Consider the following 16,790-nt stretch of genomic DNA (forward strand, 5'->3'; position numbering starts at 1 on the left):
AAATCCCACCCGTGGGTATAGTTTGACCTGGATAATCTTAAACATGGTGATGTGTTTCCATGCATGGTGGACACCTGTCTGATCAAAAAAACACATGTAATCTACCCCAGCCAATCAACCTTCACTTTATGCACCAGCTGATTCCGATCTCCAGTCTTTGCACCTTTTTTTGTGTCGCTCGAGTAGTCCTTGCCCTCGAGCCTGCTGCCCACGGTGGACCTACTTATGCTACCTCTTCCATACGTGTAACGTGCGATCGCTGTGCCTCCAGCAGTTGCTTGGCATCTTCTCATATTTCTGACCACGCCAGCCTTTCTTCATGCCCCGTGCCCCTTCTGTCTTGCGCTCACTGGAAATGACTGCCAAATTTGTGCCCTTTCCCCAGTGCTTCGTACAAGTCCGTGTCCTTAGAATCATGCAGTATTGCAGCGCAGAAACAAGCCATTTTGCCCGTCAAAGCTGTGTTTGTGCATTTTTCCACACGAGCTGAGTCTAACCTTACTCTCCTGTCCATACCGTTTAATATTTCTTTTTTCAAGCAACCATCTCATTCCCCTTTAAAAGGAATTTGTGGATTCTGCATGCTCTAGTTTACAAACAGATCGTTCCTGTGAGATTTGGTGTTGCAGATACTGCAGGGAGTTCAACAGTCTGCATGCACGCAATCAAGTTTTAAGGATGCTCCATTAATCTCCCGAAAGTAAAGAAATATGGCTAAGAACACCTGTCATGCAGACTCTAAAACTTGAACTCCTCAGTGAAGCCAATGTCATGTCTTGGTTAGGGTTAAAATAATCCCATCCCTTTCATGACTTTATGTAGTCTATCTTGGTCTGCACTGGACTCCTCGGGTTAGATAAGTACAAGCACACCACAAGAACACCTCTCCTAGTTTACCAGAAATGGGATACAGTATATTTATCATGAGTCTCTGTAACCCTCTTTATTAGACAATTGTTTAGCAGGCTGATAGTACCATATGTTTGGTTCGAGAGAATATTTGATGTCGTCCAAGCTTTGCCAACAGGCAATTGGACCAGTTATTACCGAACACTCACCAGTCTCAATTGCAGCAACCTGTACTTGGAACATAGCAACTGGAGCAGGCCATTCAGCCCCTCGAGCCTGTTCCACCATTCAGTTGGATCATGGCTGTTCTGTATCTTCACTCCATTTACCCGCCTTGGTTCCATAACCCTTAATAACCTTGCCTAACAAAAATCGATCAATCTCAGTTTTGAAATTTTCAATTGACCCCCCCAGCCTCAACAGATTTTTGGGGGAGAGAGTTCCAGATTTCCACTACCCTTTGTGTGAAGAAGTGCTTCCTGACATCACCCCTGAACGGCCAGCTCTAATTTTAAGGTTATGCCCCCTTGTTCTGGACTCTCCCACCAGAAGAAATAATTTCTTTTATCTACCCTATCAAATCCTTTAATCATCTTAAACACCTCAATTATATCAGTAGATTAGTCATCAACAAAATGGAAGAATGCTTGCAATTCACTTATTGGCAACCTGTACAGATTCTGATACCTCTTCGATCTCTTATATTAACTGGTATATTTTGACTTCTTCCCCAGAAATAGCTGACAAAATCTATAACTTGTTCAATGGCTACACAAGTGGAAAGGAGCAACAGACTGCATACAACACACTGATGGATCTGGGCTCATCCACCCTGCACCGAGTGTATTACCACTACAATCAGGACTATGAGCACTTTGGGGAATTCACCTGGCGCTGTGAAGATGAATTGGGACCAAGGTATGTGCACTTCGACCAGTTACAGGGTGCAGCGATCCATATTATTCTTTTTCACTCGAGCTTGTTCCTTCACCAAGTTTAGAATGTAAAACACGTGAAGACTAACTTGAGTGGTGATTTTCTAGCCTATGATAGCAGGGAGCAGTGTTGATGCTGATGGGCAATGCAGTTTTCTACCTGTAAGTGGTAATAATCATTGGCTGTTGCCAGCTTTCTGATTGTTTTCTGTTGCCAGGTACCAAGAATAAGAACTTTCTCACCAAAGCTTGGGGAAGAATAGGGTTGGTGGACAAGTGGGATAGACCGATAAAACTATTGACCAGCATGGCCTATTTGTGGGTAAAATTAGACAGATTGGCCATGATTGTTGGGCTGTGTGTTGTTCACAAGCATCAGTAATGGCTGTAAATAGTAATGGCCGCATATAGTATTACAGCATTTCAGAATGGAAAATGAAGAAAGTTAAATACTCAGATTACATTGCAGAAAGAACAGATCGTTTTCAATGTGACTGACTAAGCAAGGAACCTTGGAAATCATTAGATCCTGATTCAGCTTTGCAGTCTGCATGTCTCGATAACTTCCTCATCCATGGAATTGTCTTGTCCATGCAGTTTCCTTGCCCTGTATTTGTGCAGTTTTAGGCTTCCATCAATGTATTATTGAGTGGTTGGAACTGGGTGGAAAGGCATCATGGGGGTGAAATCGGTCTTGGGCGGGAGTGCAGAACGGCGGCCCATTTTATACCGGGCCCGATTCTCTTCTCCATTGAAAATGGTAATGTAAAACAGGCTGCCAATTCGCCATCTTCCATTCTACTAGCGCCCACGAGGAATATCTTTGCCTGTGGCCTTAGACTATTAAATACTGCCTGGCCGATTAGTTGGATTCGAAGCTCCTCTCCTGTGGAGTCTCTCAGACAGCCTCTGCTCTCACTCTACTCCTCTCCCGTGGAGTCTCTCAGACAGCCTCTGCTCTCACTATACTCCTCTCCCGTGGAGTCTCTCAGACAGACCCTGCTCTCACTATACTCCTCTCCCGTGGAGTCTCTCAGACAGACCCTGCTCTCACTATACTCCTCTCCCGTGGAGTCTCTCAGACAGACCCTGCTCTCACTCTGCTTCTCTCCCATGGAGTCTCTCAGACAGACCCTGCTCTCACTCTACTCCTCTCCCGTGGAGTCTCTCAGACAGACTCTGCTCTCACTCTACTCCTCTCCCGTGGAGTCTCTCAGACAGACTCTGCTCTCACTCTACTCTCCCATGGAGTCTCTCAGACAGCCTCTGCTCTCACTATACTCCTCTCCCGTGGAGTCTCTCAGACAGACCCTGCTCTCACTCTGCTTCTCTCCCGTGGAGTCTCTCAGACAGACTCTGCTCTCACTCTACTCTCCCGTGGAGTCTCTCAGACAGTCTCTGCTCTCACTCTACTCCTCTCCCGTGCAGTCTCTCAGACAGACTCTGCTCTCACTCTACTCCTCTCCCGTGGAGTCTCTCAGACAGACTCTGCTCTCACTCTACTCCTCTCCCGTGGAGTCTCTCAGACAGACTCTGCTCTCACTCTACTCTCCCGTGGAGTCTCTCAGACAGACTCTGCTCTCACTCTACTCCTCTCCCGTGGAGTCTCTCAGACTGGCGCCTGCTCTCACTCGACTCCTCTCCCATGGAGTCTCTCGATCAGACTCTGCTCTCACTCTACTCCTCTCCCATGGAGTCTCTCGATCAGATTCTGCTCTCACTCTACTCCTCTCCCGTGGAGTCTCTCAGACAGACCCTGCTCTCACTGCACTCTTCTCCCAGGGAGTCTCGAACAACGCTGCTCTCACTCTGTTCTTCTGCCATGCCTGCTGTAATCTGCTAACAAGACAGTTTCTGATTTTAAAAAAAGGAATGCTGACTAACATTGCTTCATTAAAAGCGTATTAATAGTATTGTTTTTCACATCAGTTTGCACACATTATAAAAAGAAATTTGCATAGCTTCACATTACTAACATTTGTAAATATCACTGAAACATCATCCATTGATACTAATGGGTAATCACAGGCCAATATACTGCATGTTTTAGCATGAATTGACGTGAGCTTCACTACTGCTGAGATAAACATTCAAAGAGAAACTTGAAATAAAATGCTTGGAAAACTTCTGCTCATTGCTCAATGATTTGCTGAAGAAATGGTGCCAAAGTTCAGCTTTCTGGCCAGTGAAAGCTCAGAAGTGAATAGATTGTCATCGTTAAATGATTAGTGTGAGCAGGCCAGCTTCTGACGTGATTTTCAAGCCCTGCTACTTGACGTTTGACGAGTTATGTCATTTGTTGCCCTGGCAGCACAATCACGCTCCAACAAAATAATTCGCTCTCAACCTTCCGTAGCTGTTTTTTGCATTAAACTCTGCCGAGTATGAATGATTGTGTGAGGTACTCTGAGAAAGGAAGAAGTTGGAAATGGTTATCAAGGAAAGCAATTCATCGCAATTATAACCTGATAGACCAGTTATTGGTCCCCATGTATTTTCTTTCCCTGTGCTCGCCCCAGAGCAAATTCTGACCATGTTAGCACAAGTTTGACTGCTCTAATTGGAACATCAATGGAAACGGGATCCACAATTTCCTTTGGATAAATGCTCCCATTTCTCAAAATGAATGGTTTATTGAACAAATGTTTTGACGTTTATTGCAGAAACTCACTAAGTGAGATACCCGAGCCAGCGTTTAGGCTATTGCGCTGCAGAAGATGGGACCCAGCAGTTTTCATTTTACATATAATTTTACAGCACAGAAACAGGCCTTTCAGCCCAACTGGTCCGTGCCAGTGTTTATGCTCCACAGGAGCCTCCTCCCACCCTACTTCATCTAACCCTATCAACATATCCTTCTATTCCGTTCTCCCTCATCTACTTATCTAGCTTCCCCTTAGACATATCTATGCTATTTGCCTCAAACAGTCCACATTCTCACCACTTAAGGCATGTTACCTTAGGCCAAATTATTTGGTCGGAGCATGATTGTGTTGATCGGGCATCGAAGGATTCCCGATTGGTCAAATGGCAGGGCTGGAAAATCACTTCAGAAGTTGGCCCAATCACATTAATGATCGAACATCAACCCAAAGCTTGACTGGAATGTAATTCAGTGCAACATCATTGTAGTACCAAGGCACTGAAAGTCTTGATGTGTGTTCACAATTAGTGCTGCTGCTATCCTCAGTCGGTCACTTTCATTTGTTCACTATGCCATCACATTGGTCGAAGACAAGTAAAAAGGCAGTTATCACAATGTCATTAGTCTAATGTTAAGTAATGATCGGTCACAGCACTATCATTTTGGAAATGGGCAACTCTCTAAGACAGCATAAGGTTCATAGTATCATTATAGATCATTCACAATTGCGAAACTAGTTCTGAAAGTTATTAACATTTGTTGAATTAACCTCGTTACTGATCACTCTCTGTTGGTGGTTTGGCATTAACAATAACACACGCCTTGGGGGAGCATTGAGGGAGCAGTGTTCATAGTATCATAAGGTGTAGTACAGCTATGGAAAAGGACTCTGACCACTCTAAAATAAAAATACTCAATTGGAGGGGGGCCAATTTCAGTGGGATGAGAACAGATCTGGCCCGGGTAAATTGGAATCAAAGATTGGCACGCAAAACTATAATTGAACAGTGGGTGACCTTTAAAGAGGAGATAATTCGGGTAGAGACAAGGTACATTCCCATCAGAGCTCCCTGGATGACAAAGAAGATAGAGAATAAGATGAAGCGGAAAAAAGTAGCGTTTGACAGATGTCAGGTTGATAACACAGGTGAGAACCAGGCAGAATATAGAAAGTTCAGAGGGGGAGTGAAAAAGGAAATAAGTGGGGCAAAGAGAAAGTATGAGAATAGACTAGCGGACAAAATAAAAGGGAATCCAAAGTCTTCTACAGCCACGTCAACAGCAAACGGGTAGTAAGAGGAGGGGTGGGGCCGATTAGGGACCTTAAAGGAGATCTACTCATGGAGGCAGTGAGCATGGCTGAGATATTAAATGAGTACTTTGCATCGATCTTTACCAAGGAAGAAGATGCTGCCAGAGTCTCGGTAAAGGAAGAAAGAGTTAAGATACTGGATGGGCTAAAAATTGATAAAGAAGAGGTACTAGAAAGACTAGCTGTATTTAAAGTAGATAAGTCGCCCGGTCCGGATGGAATGCATCCTAGGATTCTGAGGGAAGGGTGGAAATTGTGGAGGTACTGGCCATAATCTTCCAAGCATCCGTAGATACGGGGGTGGTGCCAGAGGACTGGAGAATTGCAAATGTTACACCCTTGTTCAAAAAAGGGTGTAAAGATAAACCCAGCAACTACAGGCCAGTCAGTTTAACCTCGGTGGTGGGGAAACTTTTGGAAACGATAATCCGGGGCTGAATTAACAGTCACTTGGACAAGTGTGGATTGATTAGGAAAAGCCAGCATGGATTTGTTAAAGGCAAATCATGTTTAACTAACTTGATAGAGTTTTTTGATGAGGTAACAGAGTGCAGATGAGGGCAATGCAGTTGATGTGGTGAATATGGATTTTCAAAAAGCGTTTGATAAAGTGCCACATGGTAGGCTTGCTATTAAGATTGTGGCCCATGGAATAATGGGGGCAATAGCAACATGGATACAGAATTGGCGAGGGGACAGGGAACAGAGAGTAATGGTGAACGGTTGTTTTTCAGATTGGAGGGAGGTGTACAGTGGTGTTCCTCAGGGGTCGGTGCTGGGACCACTGCTTTTCTTGATATATATTAATGACTTGGACTTGGGTGTACAGGGTACAATTTCAAAATTTGCTGATGACACAAAACTTGGAAGGGTAGTGAACAGTGAGGAGGATAGTGATAGACTTCAAGAGGATATAGACTCACTGGTGGCATGGACGGACATGTGGCAGGTGAAGTTTAACGCGGAAATATGCGAGGTGATGCATTTCGGTAGGAAAAATGAGGAGAGGCAATATAAACGAGAGGGCACAATTCTAAAAGGGGTAAAGGAACAGAAGGACCTGGGTGTATATGTGCACAAATCGTTGAAGGTGGCAGGGCAGGTTGAGAAAGCGGTTAAGAAAGCATACAGGGTCCTAGGCTTTATAAATAGAGGCATTGAGTACAAACGCAAGGAAGTCATGATGAACTTTTATAAAACAATGGTTCGATCACAACTGGAGTATTGTGTCCAGTTATGGGCACCGCACTTTAGGAAGGATGTGAAGACGTTAGAGAGGGTGCACAAGAGATTTACTAGAATGATTCCAGGGATGAGGGACTTAAGTTACGTGGATAGACGGGGGAAGCTGGGATTGTTCTCCTTGAAACATAGAAACATAAAAAATAGGAGCAGGAGTAGGCCATTCAGCTCTTTGAGCCTGCTCCGCCATTCAATATGATCTGGCTGAACCTCTATCTCAGTACCATATTCCCGCTCTCTCCCCATATCCCTTGATGCCTTTTGTGTCGAGAAATCTATCTAGCTCCTTCTTCAGTGACTTGGCCTCCACAGCCTTCTGTGGTAGAGAATTCCACAGGTTCACCACCCTCTGAGTGAAGAAATTTCTCCTCATCTCAGTCCTCAATGTCTTACCCCATATCCTGAGACTGTGACCCCCTCGTTCTGGACCCCCCAGCCAGGGGAAACATCCTCCCTGCATCCAGTCTGTCTAGACCTGTCAGAATTTTATATGTTTCAATGAGATTCCCTCTCATTCTTCTAAACTCGAGTGAATGCAGGCCGAGTCGACCCAATCTCTCCTCATACGACAGTCCTGCCATCCCAGGAATCAGTCTGGTGAACCTTCACTGCATTCCCTCTGTGCCAAGTATATCCTTTCTTCGGTAAGGAGACCAAAACTGCACATAATACTCCAGGTGTGGTCTCAACAAGGCTCTGTATAACTGCAGTAAGACATCCTTGCTCCTGCACTCAAATCCTCTGGCAATGAAGGCCAACATACCATTTGCCTTCCGAACTGCCTGCTGCACCTGCATGTTTGCTTTCAGTGACTGGTGTACAAGGACAGCCATCAACATTTCCCAATCTATCACCATTTAGTGAGTGCTAGTGAGTACAGGAACAGGAGAATAGACAGGTTGAATGCGTGGCTGCAGGGATGGTGTAGGAGGGAGGGATTCAGATTCCTGGGACATTGGGACCGGTTCTGGGGAAGGTGGGACCTGTACAAGCGTGACGGGTTACACCCGAGCAGGACCAGGACCAATGTCCTCGCGGGGGTGTTTGCTAGTGCTGTTGGGGAAGGTTTAAACTAGAGTGGCAGGGGGATGGGAACCTGAGCGGGGAGTCAGAAGGGAATAAAGTTGAGAGCAGCAAGAGAGGGGAAGACCCAAGGGAAATCTACAATACAAATAGTACAAACAGTTGTTCAAGAACAAGTGAAAGGGAAAAGCGTAGAGCAGCGGAAAGAAAGTGTACTTTAGGCACGACAGATAAAATAAAAACTAGAAGGCGTAAGGCGATTAACCCAGCATCAAAGCTGTGGCAGGGGGTTGGGAACCTGAGCAGGGAGACAGAGGAAAGCGTGTCAGGAAGGGACAGAAGGTATGGAGTAAAAGGTAAGGTGTTAAAAAAGGAAAAATCAGGAACTAAGTGTCACAAAACATATTTGAAAGTTCTTTATCTGAATGCATGTAGCATTCGTAACAAAATGGATAAGTTAACGGCACAAATAACTACATATGGGTATGATTTTGTGGCCATCACAGAAACATGGCTGCAGGGTGACAACGACTGGGAATTAAATATGCCAGGGTATTGAACTATCAGGAAGGACAGGCAGGAAGTAAGGGGAGGTGGGGTGGCTATGTTAATAAAGGAAGGAATCACTGTAATACAGAGAAATTATATTGGGACAAAGGATCAGGATAATGAAACAGTTTGGATAGAGATAAGGAATAATAAGGGGAAAAAAACACGAGTGGGCGTAGTATATAGGCCTCCTAATAGTTGCAACTCTGCTGGAAGAAGTATTAATCAGGAAATAGTCGGGGCATGTAATAAGGGAACAGCTATAATTATGGGGGATTTTAACTATCATATTAACTGGACAAATCAAATTGGGCAGGGCAGCCTTGAGGAAGAGTTTATTGAGTGTATTAGGGATGGATTTCTTGAGCAGTATGGAACTGATCCTACAAGGGGGCAAGCAACCTTGGACCTGGTCCTGTGTAACGAGCCAGGATTAATTAATAATGTCCTAGTTAAGGAACCCCTTGGAATGAGTGCCATAACATGGTTACATTCCATATCCAATTAGAGGGTGAGAAGGTTGGTTCTCAAACAAGCGTACTGAGCTTGAATAAAGGAGACTATGATGGTATGAGAGCGCAATTGATTAAAGTGGGCTGGGAAAATAGATTAAAGGGTAAGACGGTACATGAGCAGTGGTGTTCATTTAAGGAGTTATTTTACAACTTTCAAAAAATATATATTCCACTGAGGAAAAAAGGGTGTAAAAGAAATGACAGCCATCTGTGGCTAAGTAAAGAAATCAAGGATAGTATCCGACTAAAAACAAGGACATATAAGGTAGCCAAACTTAGTGGGAGGATAGAAGATTGGGAAGTCTTCAAAAGACAGCAAAAAGTAACTAAAGGACTGATTAAGAAAGGGAAGATAGATTATGAAAATAAATTAGCAAAAAATATAAAAACAGATAGCAAGAGTTTCTACAGTTATATAAAAAGAAAAAGGGTGGCTAAGGCAAACGTAGGTCCCTTAAAGGATGAGACCGGGAAATTAATGGTGGGAAACATGGAGATGGCAAAAATGCTGAACAAATATTTTGTTTCAGTCTTTACGGTAGAGGACACTAGGAATATCCCAACACTGGACAAACAGGGGGCTCTGGGGGGGAGGAGCTAAATACGATTAAAATCACTAAGGAATTGGTACTCAGTAAATTAATGGGACTCAAGGCGGATAAATCCCCAGGACCTGATGGCTTACATCCTAGGGTCTTGAGGGAAGTGGCAGTAGGCTTTGGTAATAATTTTCCAAAATTCTCTGGACTCGGCAAAGGTCCCGGCAGATTGGAAAACTGCTAATGTAACACCCTTATTTAAAAAGGGTAGTCGGCAGAAGGCTGGAAATTATAGACCAGTTAGCCTAACATCTGTGGTGGGTAAAATTTTGGAGTCTATTATTAAGGAGACAGTAGCGGAACATTTGGATAAACATAATTTAATAGGACAAAGTCAGCATGGCTTTACGAAGGGGAAGTCATGTCTGACAAATTTGCTTGAGTTCTTTGAGGACATAACGTACAGGGTGGATAAAGGGGAACCAGTGGACGTAGTGTATTTAGATTTCCAGAAGGCATTCGACAAGGTGCCACATAAAAGATTATTGCTCAAGATAAAGAATCACTGGATTGGGGGTAATATTCTGGCATGGGTGGAGGATTGGTTATCTAACAGGAAGCAGAGAGTTGGGATAAATGGTTCATTCTCGGACTGGCAACCAGTAGCCAGTGGTGTTCCGCAGGGGTCGGTGCTGGGTCCCCAACTCTTTACAATCTATATTAACGATTTGGAGGAGGGGACCAAGTGTAACATATCAAAGTTTGCAGATGATACAAAGATGGGAGGGAAAGTGGAGAGTGAGGAGGACATAAAAAACCTACAAGGATATAGACAGGCTGGGTGAGTGAGCGGAGATTTGGCAGGTGCAATACAATATTGGAAAATGTGAGGTTATGCACTTTGGCAGGAAAAATCAGAGAGCAAGTTATTATCTTAATGGCGAGAAACTGGAAAGTACTGCAGTACAAAGGGATCTGGGGGTCCGAGTGCAAGAAAATCAAAAAGTTAGTATGCAGGTGCAGCAGGTGATCAAGAAGGCCAACGGAATGTTGGCTTTTATTGCTCGGGGGATAGAATATAAAAACAGGGAGGTATTGCTGCAGTTATATAAGGTATTGGTGAGACCGCACCTGGAATACTGCATACAGTTTTGGTGTCCATACTTAAGAAAAGACATACTTGCTCTCGAGGCAGTACAAAGAAGGTTCACTCGGTTAATCCCGGGGATGAGGGGGTGGACATATGAGGAGAGGTTGAGTAAATTGGGACTCTACACATTGGAGTTCAGAAGAATGAGAGGCGATCTTATTGAAACTTATTAGATTGTGAAGGGGCTTGATCGGGTGGATGCGGTAAGGATGTTCCCAAGGATGGGTGAAACTAGAACTAGGGGGCATAATCTTAGAATAAGGGGCTGCTCTTTCAAAACTGAGATGAGGAGAAACTTCTTCACTCAGAGGGTAGTAGGTCTGTGGAATTTGCTGCCCCAGGAAGCTGTGGAAGCTACATCATTAAATAAATTTAAAACAGAAATCGACAGTTTCCTAGAAGTAAAGGGAATTAGGGGTTACGGGGAGCGGGCAGAAAATTGGACACGAATTTAGAATTGAGGTTAGGATCAGATCAGCCATGATCTTATTGAATGGTGGAGCAGGCTCGAGGGGCCGATTGGCCTACTCCTGCTCCTATTTCTTATGTTCTTATGTTCTTATTTAAATAATACTCTGCCTTTCTGTTTTTCCTTCCGAAGTGGATAACTTCACATTCATCCACATTATACTGCATCTACCATGTAGTTACCCACTCACTCAACTTGTCTAAATCACCTTGAAGCCTCTTTGCATCCTCTTCACAACTCACGATCCCACCTAGTTTTGTGTCGTCAGCAAACTTGGAAATATTACATTTGGTTCCCTCATCCAAATCATTGATATATATTGTGAATAGCTGGGGCCCAAGCACTGATCCCTGGAGTACCCCACTAGTCACTGCCTGCCACCCCGAAAAAGACCCACTTATTCCTACTCTCTGTTTCCTGTCTGTTAACCAATTTTCAATCCATGCCAGTATATTACCACCAATCCCGTGTGCTTTAATTTTGCACACTAACCTCTTATTTGGTACTTTATCAAAGGCCTTCTGAAAATCCAAATACGCCACATCCGCTGGTTCTCCCTTATCTTTTCTACCAGTTGCATCCTCAAAAACTCCAGTAGGTTTGTCAAATACAGTTTCCCTTTCATAAATCCATGTTAACTTTGTCTAATCCCGTTGATATTTTCCAAATGTCCTGTTATCACATCCTTTATAATTGACTCTAGCATTTTCCCCACTACTGATGTTAGGCTAACCGGTCTGTAGTTCCCTGTTTTCTCTCTCTCTCCTTTTTTAAATAGTGGGGTTACATTTGCCACCCTCCAATCTGCAGGAACTGTTCCATAATCTATAGAATTTTGGAAGATGACAATCAATGCATCCACTATTTCCATGGCTACCTCTTTTAGTACTCTGGGATGCAGATTATCAGGCCCTGGGGATTTATGGGCTTTCAGTCCCATTTATTTCTCCAGCACTAATTTTTTTACCAATACTAATTTCCTTTAATTCCTCCTTCTCACTAGTCCCTTGGTTCCCTAGCATTTCTGGGAAGTTATTTGTTTCATCTTCCATGAAGACAGAACCAAACTATTTGTTTAATTGCTCTGCCATTTTCTTGTTCCACATTATAAATTCTCCCGTTTCTGACTGTAAGGGACCTACATTTGTCTTCACTAATCTTTTTCTTTTTACATACTTGTCAAAGCTTTTACAGTCCGCTTTTATGTTTCTTGCAAGTTTACTCTCATACTCTATTTTTCCCCTCTTAATCAATCTCTTTATCCTTTTTTGCTGAATTCTAAACTGCTCCCAATCCTTAGGTTTGCTATTTTTTCTGCCAACTTTATATGACTCCTCTTTGGATCTCATACTATCCTTAATTTCTTTTGTTAGCCATGGTTGGGCCACTTTTTCTTTTGTGTTCTTGCGCCACAAAGGAATGTATAATTGTTTCAATTCATGTATTTGTTCCTTAAATGTTAGCCATTGCCTATCCACTGTCATGCCTTTTATTGAAGCTTCCCAATCTATCATAGCCAACTCACTCCTCATACCTTCGTAGTCTCCTTTATTTAGATTTAGTATCCTAGTTTCGGATTGGGCTACTTCATTTTCCATCTTAATGAAGAATTCTATCATGTTATGGTCGCTCTTCCCTAAAGGACCCCGCACAACAAGATTATTAATTAACCCCTTCTCATTGCACAATACCCAATCTCGGATAGCCTGTTCCCTGGTTGGCTCCTCAATGTACTGGTCTAAAAAACCATCTCGTACACACTCCAGGAATTCATCCTCCACAGTGTTATTGCTAATTTGGTTTGACCAGTCAATATGTAGATTAAAGTCACCCATGATTACTGTAGTACCCTTGTTGCATGCATCTCTAATTTCCTGTTTGATTCCGTTCCCTACATTACTACTACTGTTCGGAGGCCGATCGACAACTCCCACCAGTGTTTTCTGCCCCTTGGTGCTTCTTAACTCCACCCAGACTGATTCGACATCTTGAATCTCTGAGCCAATATCCTTTCTCACTATTGCTCTGATTTCATCCTTTACTAACAACGCCACCCCACCTCCTTTTCCTTTTTGCCTGTCCTTCCGAAATATCGAATACCCTTGGATACTCAGCTCCCAGCCTTGGTCACCCTGCAGCCATGTCTCTGTAATTGCAATTATATCGTATCCATTTACATCTATTTGCGCTGTTAATTCATCTACCTTATTACGAATACGTCGTGCATTCAGATACAGTGCCTTTAGATTTGTCTTTTTAACATCTTTTTAACATCTTTAGACATCTTAATATTGTCTTATTAACACTTTTTCTTATCCGGACCCTATTTGTTAGTTCACTCTTTTGTTTGTAAGCTCTGTCCCTTCCTGACACAATCTGGTTATCCTTACCCCAGTCACTTTCCTGCACTGCTTCTTTATCTTTTCTCTTCAGCATTCTAGATTTCTCTCCACCGGGACCCTCTTCCCCCCTTATTTAGTTTAAAGCCCTATCTACCTCCCTAGTTATTCGATTCGCTAGAACTCTGGTCCCAGCATGGTTCAGGTGTAGTCCATCCCAACGGAACAGCTCTCTCTTTCCCCAGTACTGGTGCCAGTGCCCCATGAATCGAAACCCACTTCTCCCACACCAATCTTTGAGCCATGCGTTCATCTCTCTGATCTTATTTACGCAATGCCAATTTATTCATGGCTCAGGTAATAATCCAGAGATTATTACCTTTGTGGTTCTGCTTTTTAATTTAGTCCCTAACTGCTCAAACTCTCTCAGCTGAACCTTTTTCTTAGTCCTACCTTTGTCGTTGGCACCTACGTGGACCACGAGAACTGGACCCTTCCCCTCCCACTCCAAGTTCTTCTCCAGCTCGGAGGTATCCAATATCCCACATATTGCAGCAGCAAAACATCTCCTGTTCTCCCAAATTTATTTATTTAACTAATTTATTTATTGTTAATCAAATTATTTACCTCGTCTAATTTTTTAGATTAATTAAATTAAGTTTAATTTTTAAAATTAAGTTATATGCTATACGTTAACTTAAAACTTAGCCCACAGTCACTACCAATCACTTACCTGTCTCACCTGTGACGTCACACTGCAGTTTTCTCTTGTTGCATTGTCTGCTCTTGCTTTTATCCCCGTTCTCAGTCTGCTGCTGCTCAGGTCCACCGCTGCTCTGTTGAAAAAGTTAGGACAAGCAAGGCAAAGCAGCACCTCCTTCCCCACTTCACCGAACTCCGACACTTACCAAACTCTCAAGTTGCTCACTCCGTGCCCGCTGCACTCAGGAACAGAGACGGTTGAGAGGGGATTTGATAGAGATAGTCAAAATTTGATAGAGGAATTCAAAATCATGAAGGGTCTAGACAGAGTAGATAGAGAGAAACTGTTCCCATTGATGGAAGGGTCAAGAACCAGAGAGCATTGATTTAAGGTGATTGGCAAAAGAACCAAAGGTGACATGAGGAAAATGTTTTTTAAGCAGCAAGTGGTTGGGATCTGGAATGCATTGCCCGAGGGGGTGGTGGAGGCAGATTCAATAATGGCCTTCAAAAGGGGTGGATAAGTACTTGAAACGAAAAAATGTGCAGGGCTTCGGGGATAGGGCGGGGAGTGGGACTAGCCATATTGCTCCTGCATAAAGCCGGCGCGGACTCGATGGGCCGAATGGCCTCCTTCCGTGCTGTGACCTCTCTATGATTCTATTCTATGATTCTACTTGAGCATATGATGGGTATATATTGCTGCCGTGATCGCAGCAGGCCAGCAAAATTATACTGAAACACTTTGGAACATCCTGAGGATGCGAAAGGTCTATAGAAATGCAAGCTCTTTCTTCTTCTTTACTACCTGATCAAAACATTTGGTATCTTTATCGGAGGTGTACAGTTGCTTTTTGCAAAGTGTTGTACTATTTGTGATGAGTATGTTGGTAATTCTTGTATGAGTAGAAGTCATGAAATAAGGTAAGAACACACCCAAATTCTGTCCTATTCATTCCTTGATATTTTTGAGTTCAGCATTGTCCAGTTGTGTGTTGCATTTCTAATAATGGCTGAACTGCAGGTTTTGAATGAAGTCAGGTTGTTTCCAATGAGTTAAGATCCGAATTAGGCATCACAATAAACCCCTCATCGCAAACGTGAATCCCAATCCATTGTTTTGTACAAGGCACACACAAATGTGTGAACATACACAGATGGCAAGGTTGGTAAGTGTCATACGGTAGCCTAATGGTTATGGCACTGGACGAGCTACCCTGAGGAGTTCAAATCCCATCATGACACGTTGTGTAATTGAATCTGGTCAGTTGTAGGCCAACACCAGAAAATGACCATGAAAGCTGCCAGATTGTCCTAAAAACTCATGGGAAGTGAACCTGCCCACCTCCCACCTGGTGTGGCCTATATATGATTCCAGTTCCACACTATATGATTAACTCTTAATGCTCCCGGGATACCTAGGGATGGGCAATGAATATTGCTAAGGCAGTGATAGCACCATTTGGAGATGAGCTTGTGGTTGGGTTTGCTTTTGCCTCGATACCTAAGACAACTGAACTGCGATCACTGTTCTTAAAAAAAAAAAGGTTAACTGTTCTGAATTTCTTGATGAACCCTTGGGATGAAATAAGAGAAGTTGGAATGAAGGCTGCAGAAGAACATAGGAACAGGAGTAGGCCAGGACAGTGTAAAGCAACGTCACGCTCCTGGAAAACAGAACTGTTTGCGTCAGTCTTCCTTTGTACACTGCTAAACTGTGTGGCGGTGGGGGAGGGTGTTTTAGGTGAAATTCAGCCACGCAAAGCTTCTCATATCAGCCCAGTGTAAGCAACTAAAACACACATGGATGGCGCAATTGCTTTCATGGGGCACTCCCAAGCCAAACTAACGTCATTGTAATGAAATGTGCCCTTTGCAAACCAGTTGATTAATGGAATTTCTGCTTGTAGTTTCAGAAGGCCAAGCCCGATGTGTTTCTCACACACAGGAACCTTTCAAAAAATTCTTCTCAGTAAATGTAGCGTTCAACAAGCCTGGGTTCAATACAGGAATAGGCAAAGTTAGTCGATGAATATGTTTCAGCAATGAAGTGGAGCAAGCCGTCCGTGTTAATAGTTCTTTCCTGATGTAGAGCTGAAAAGCTACCCTGTTACCTGAAGGCTTTGTGTTGTGGTAACAGTTGCAATTTTCAGATGAAATACAATTTTCTCTACCAATGAATAAAGAAATGAAGAAACTAACACACAAGCTGCAAGAAGAAATCCATTTGATGCAAGCCACCCTAGGGCAAGCGCTAATTTTTTTAAACAAAATAACCTGGCGTCTTGCATTCAATTTTAGCAAGACGACAAAGTCCTGTTAAGGAATCCAGACCTGTTCACATCTCCTCCATTGTTAAAACTGTCAGTAAGTTGGAGTCTCAAGTCCCACATCAGCCCTTAAACTTGGCTGATATTCCAGTGCAGTACTGAGAGAATGCTGCATTTTTCGATGTGCCATCCTTTGGATGAGATGCCAATCTAAGGTCCCATCTGTTTGTTTAGGTAGATATTAAAGATCCC

General features: G+C 43.3%; 1 protein-coding gene across 1 annotated transcript in view; it reads left to right on the forward strand.

Moving 5' to 3' along the window:
- Positions 1–16,790, forward strand: part of astn1 (astrotactin 1) — a 2,273,142-nt gene that overhangs the window by 2,225,280 nt on the left and 31,072 nt on the right. Inside the window, exon 22 of the mRNA XM_067989612.1 lies at positions 1,584–1,767. Within this exon, the coding sequence (XP_067845713.1) occupies positions 1,584–1,767 (184 nt within the window). The remainder of the gene's footprint in view (positions 1–1,583; positions 1,768–16,790) is intronic.

This window comes from Heptranchias perlo, chromosome 9 (assembly GCF_035084215.1).
Source record: "Heptranchias perlo isolate sHepPer1 chromosome 9, sHepPer1.hap1, whole genome shotgun sequence".
NCBI lineage: Eukaryota > Metazoa > Chordata > Chondrichthyes > Hexanchiformes > Hexanchidae > Heptranchias > Heptranchias perlo.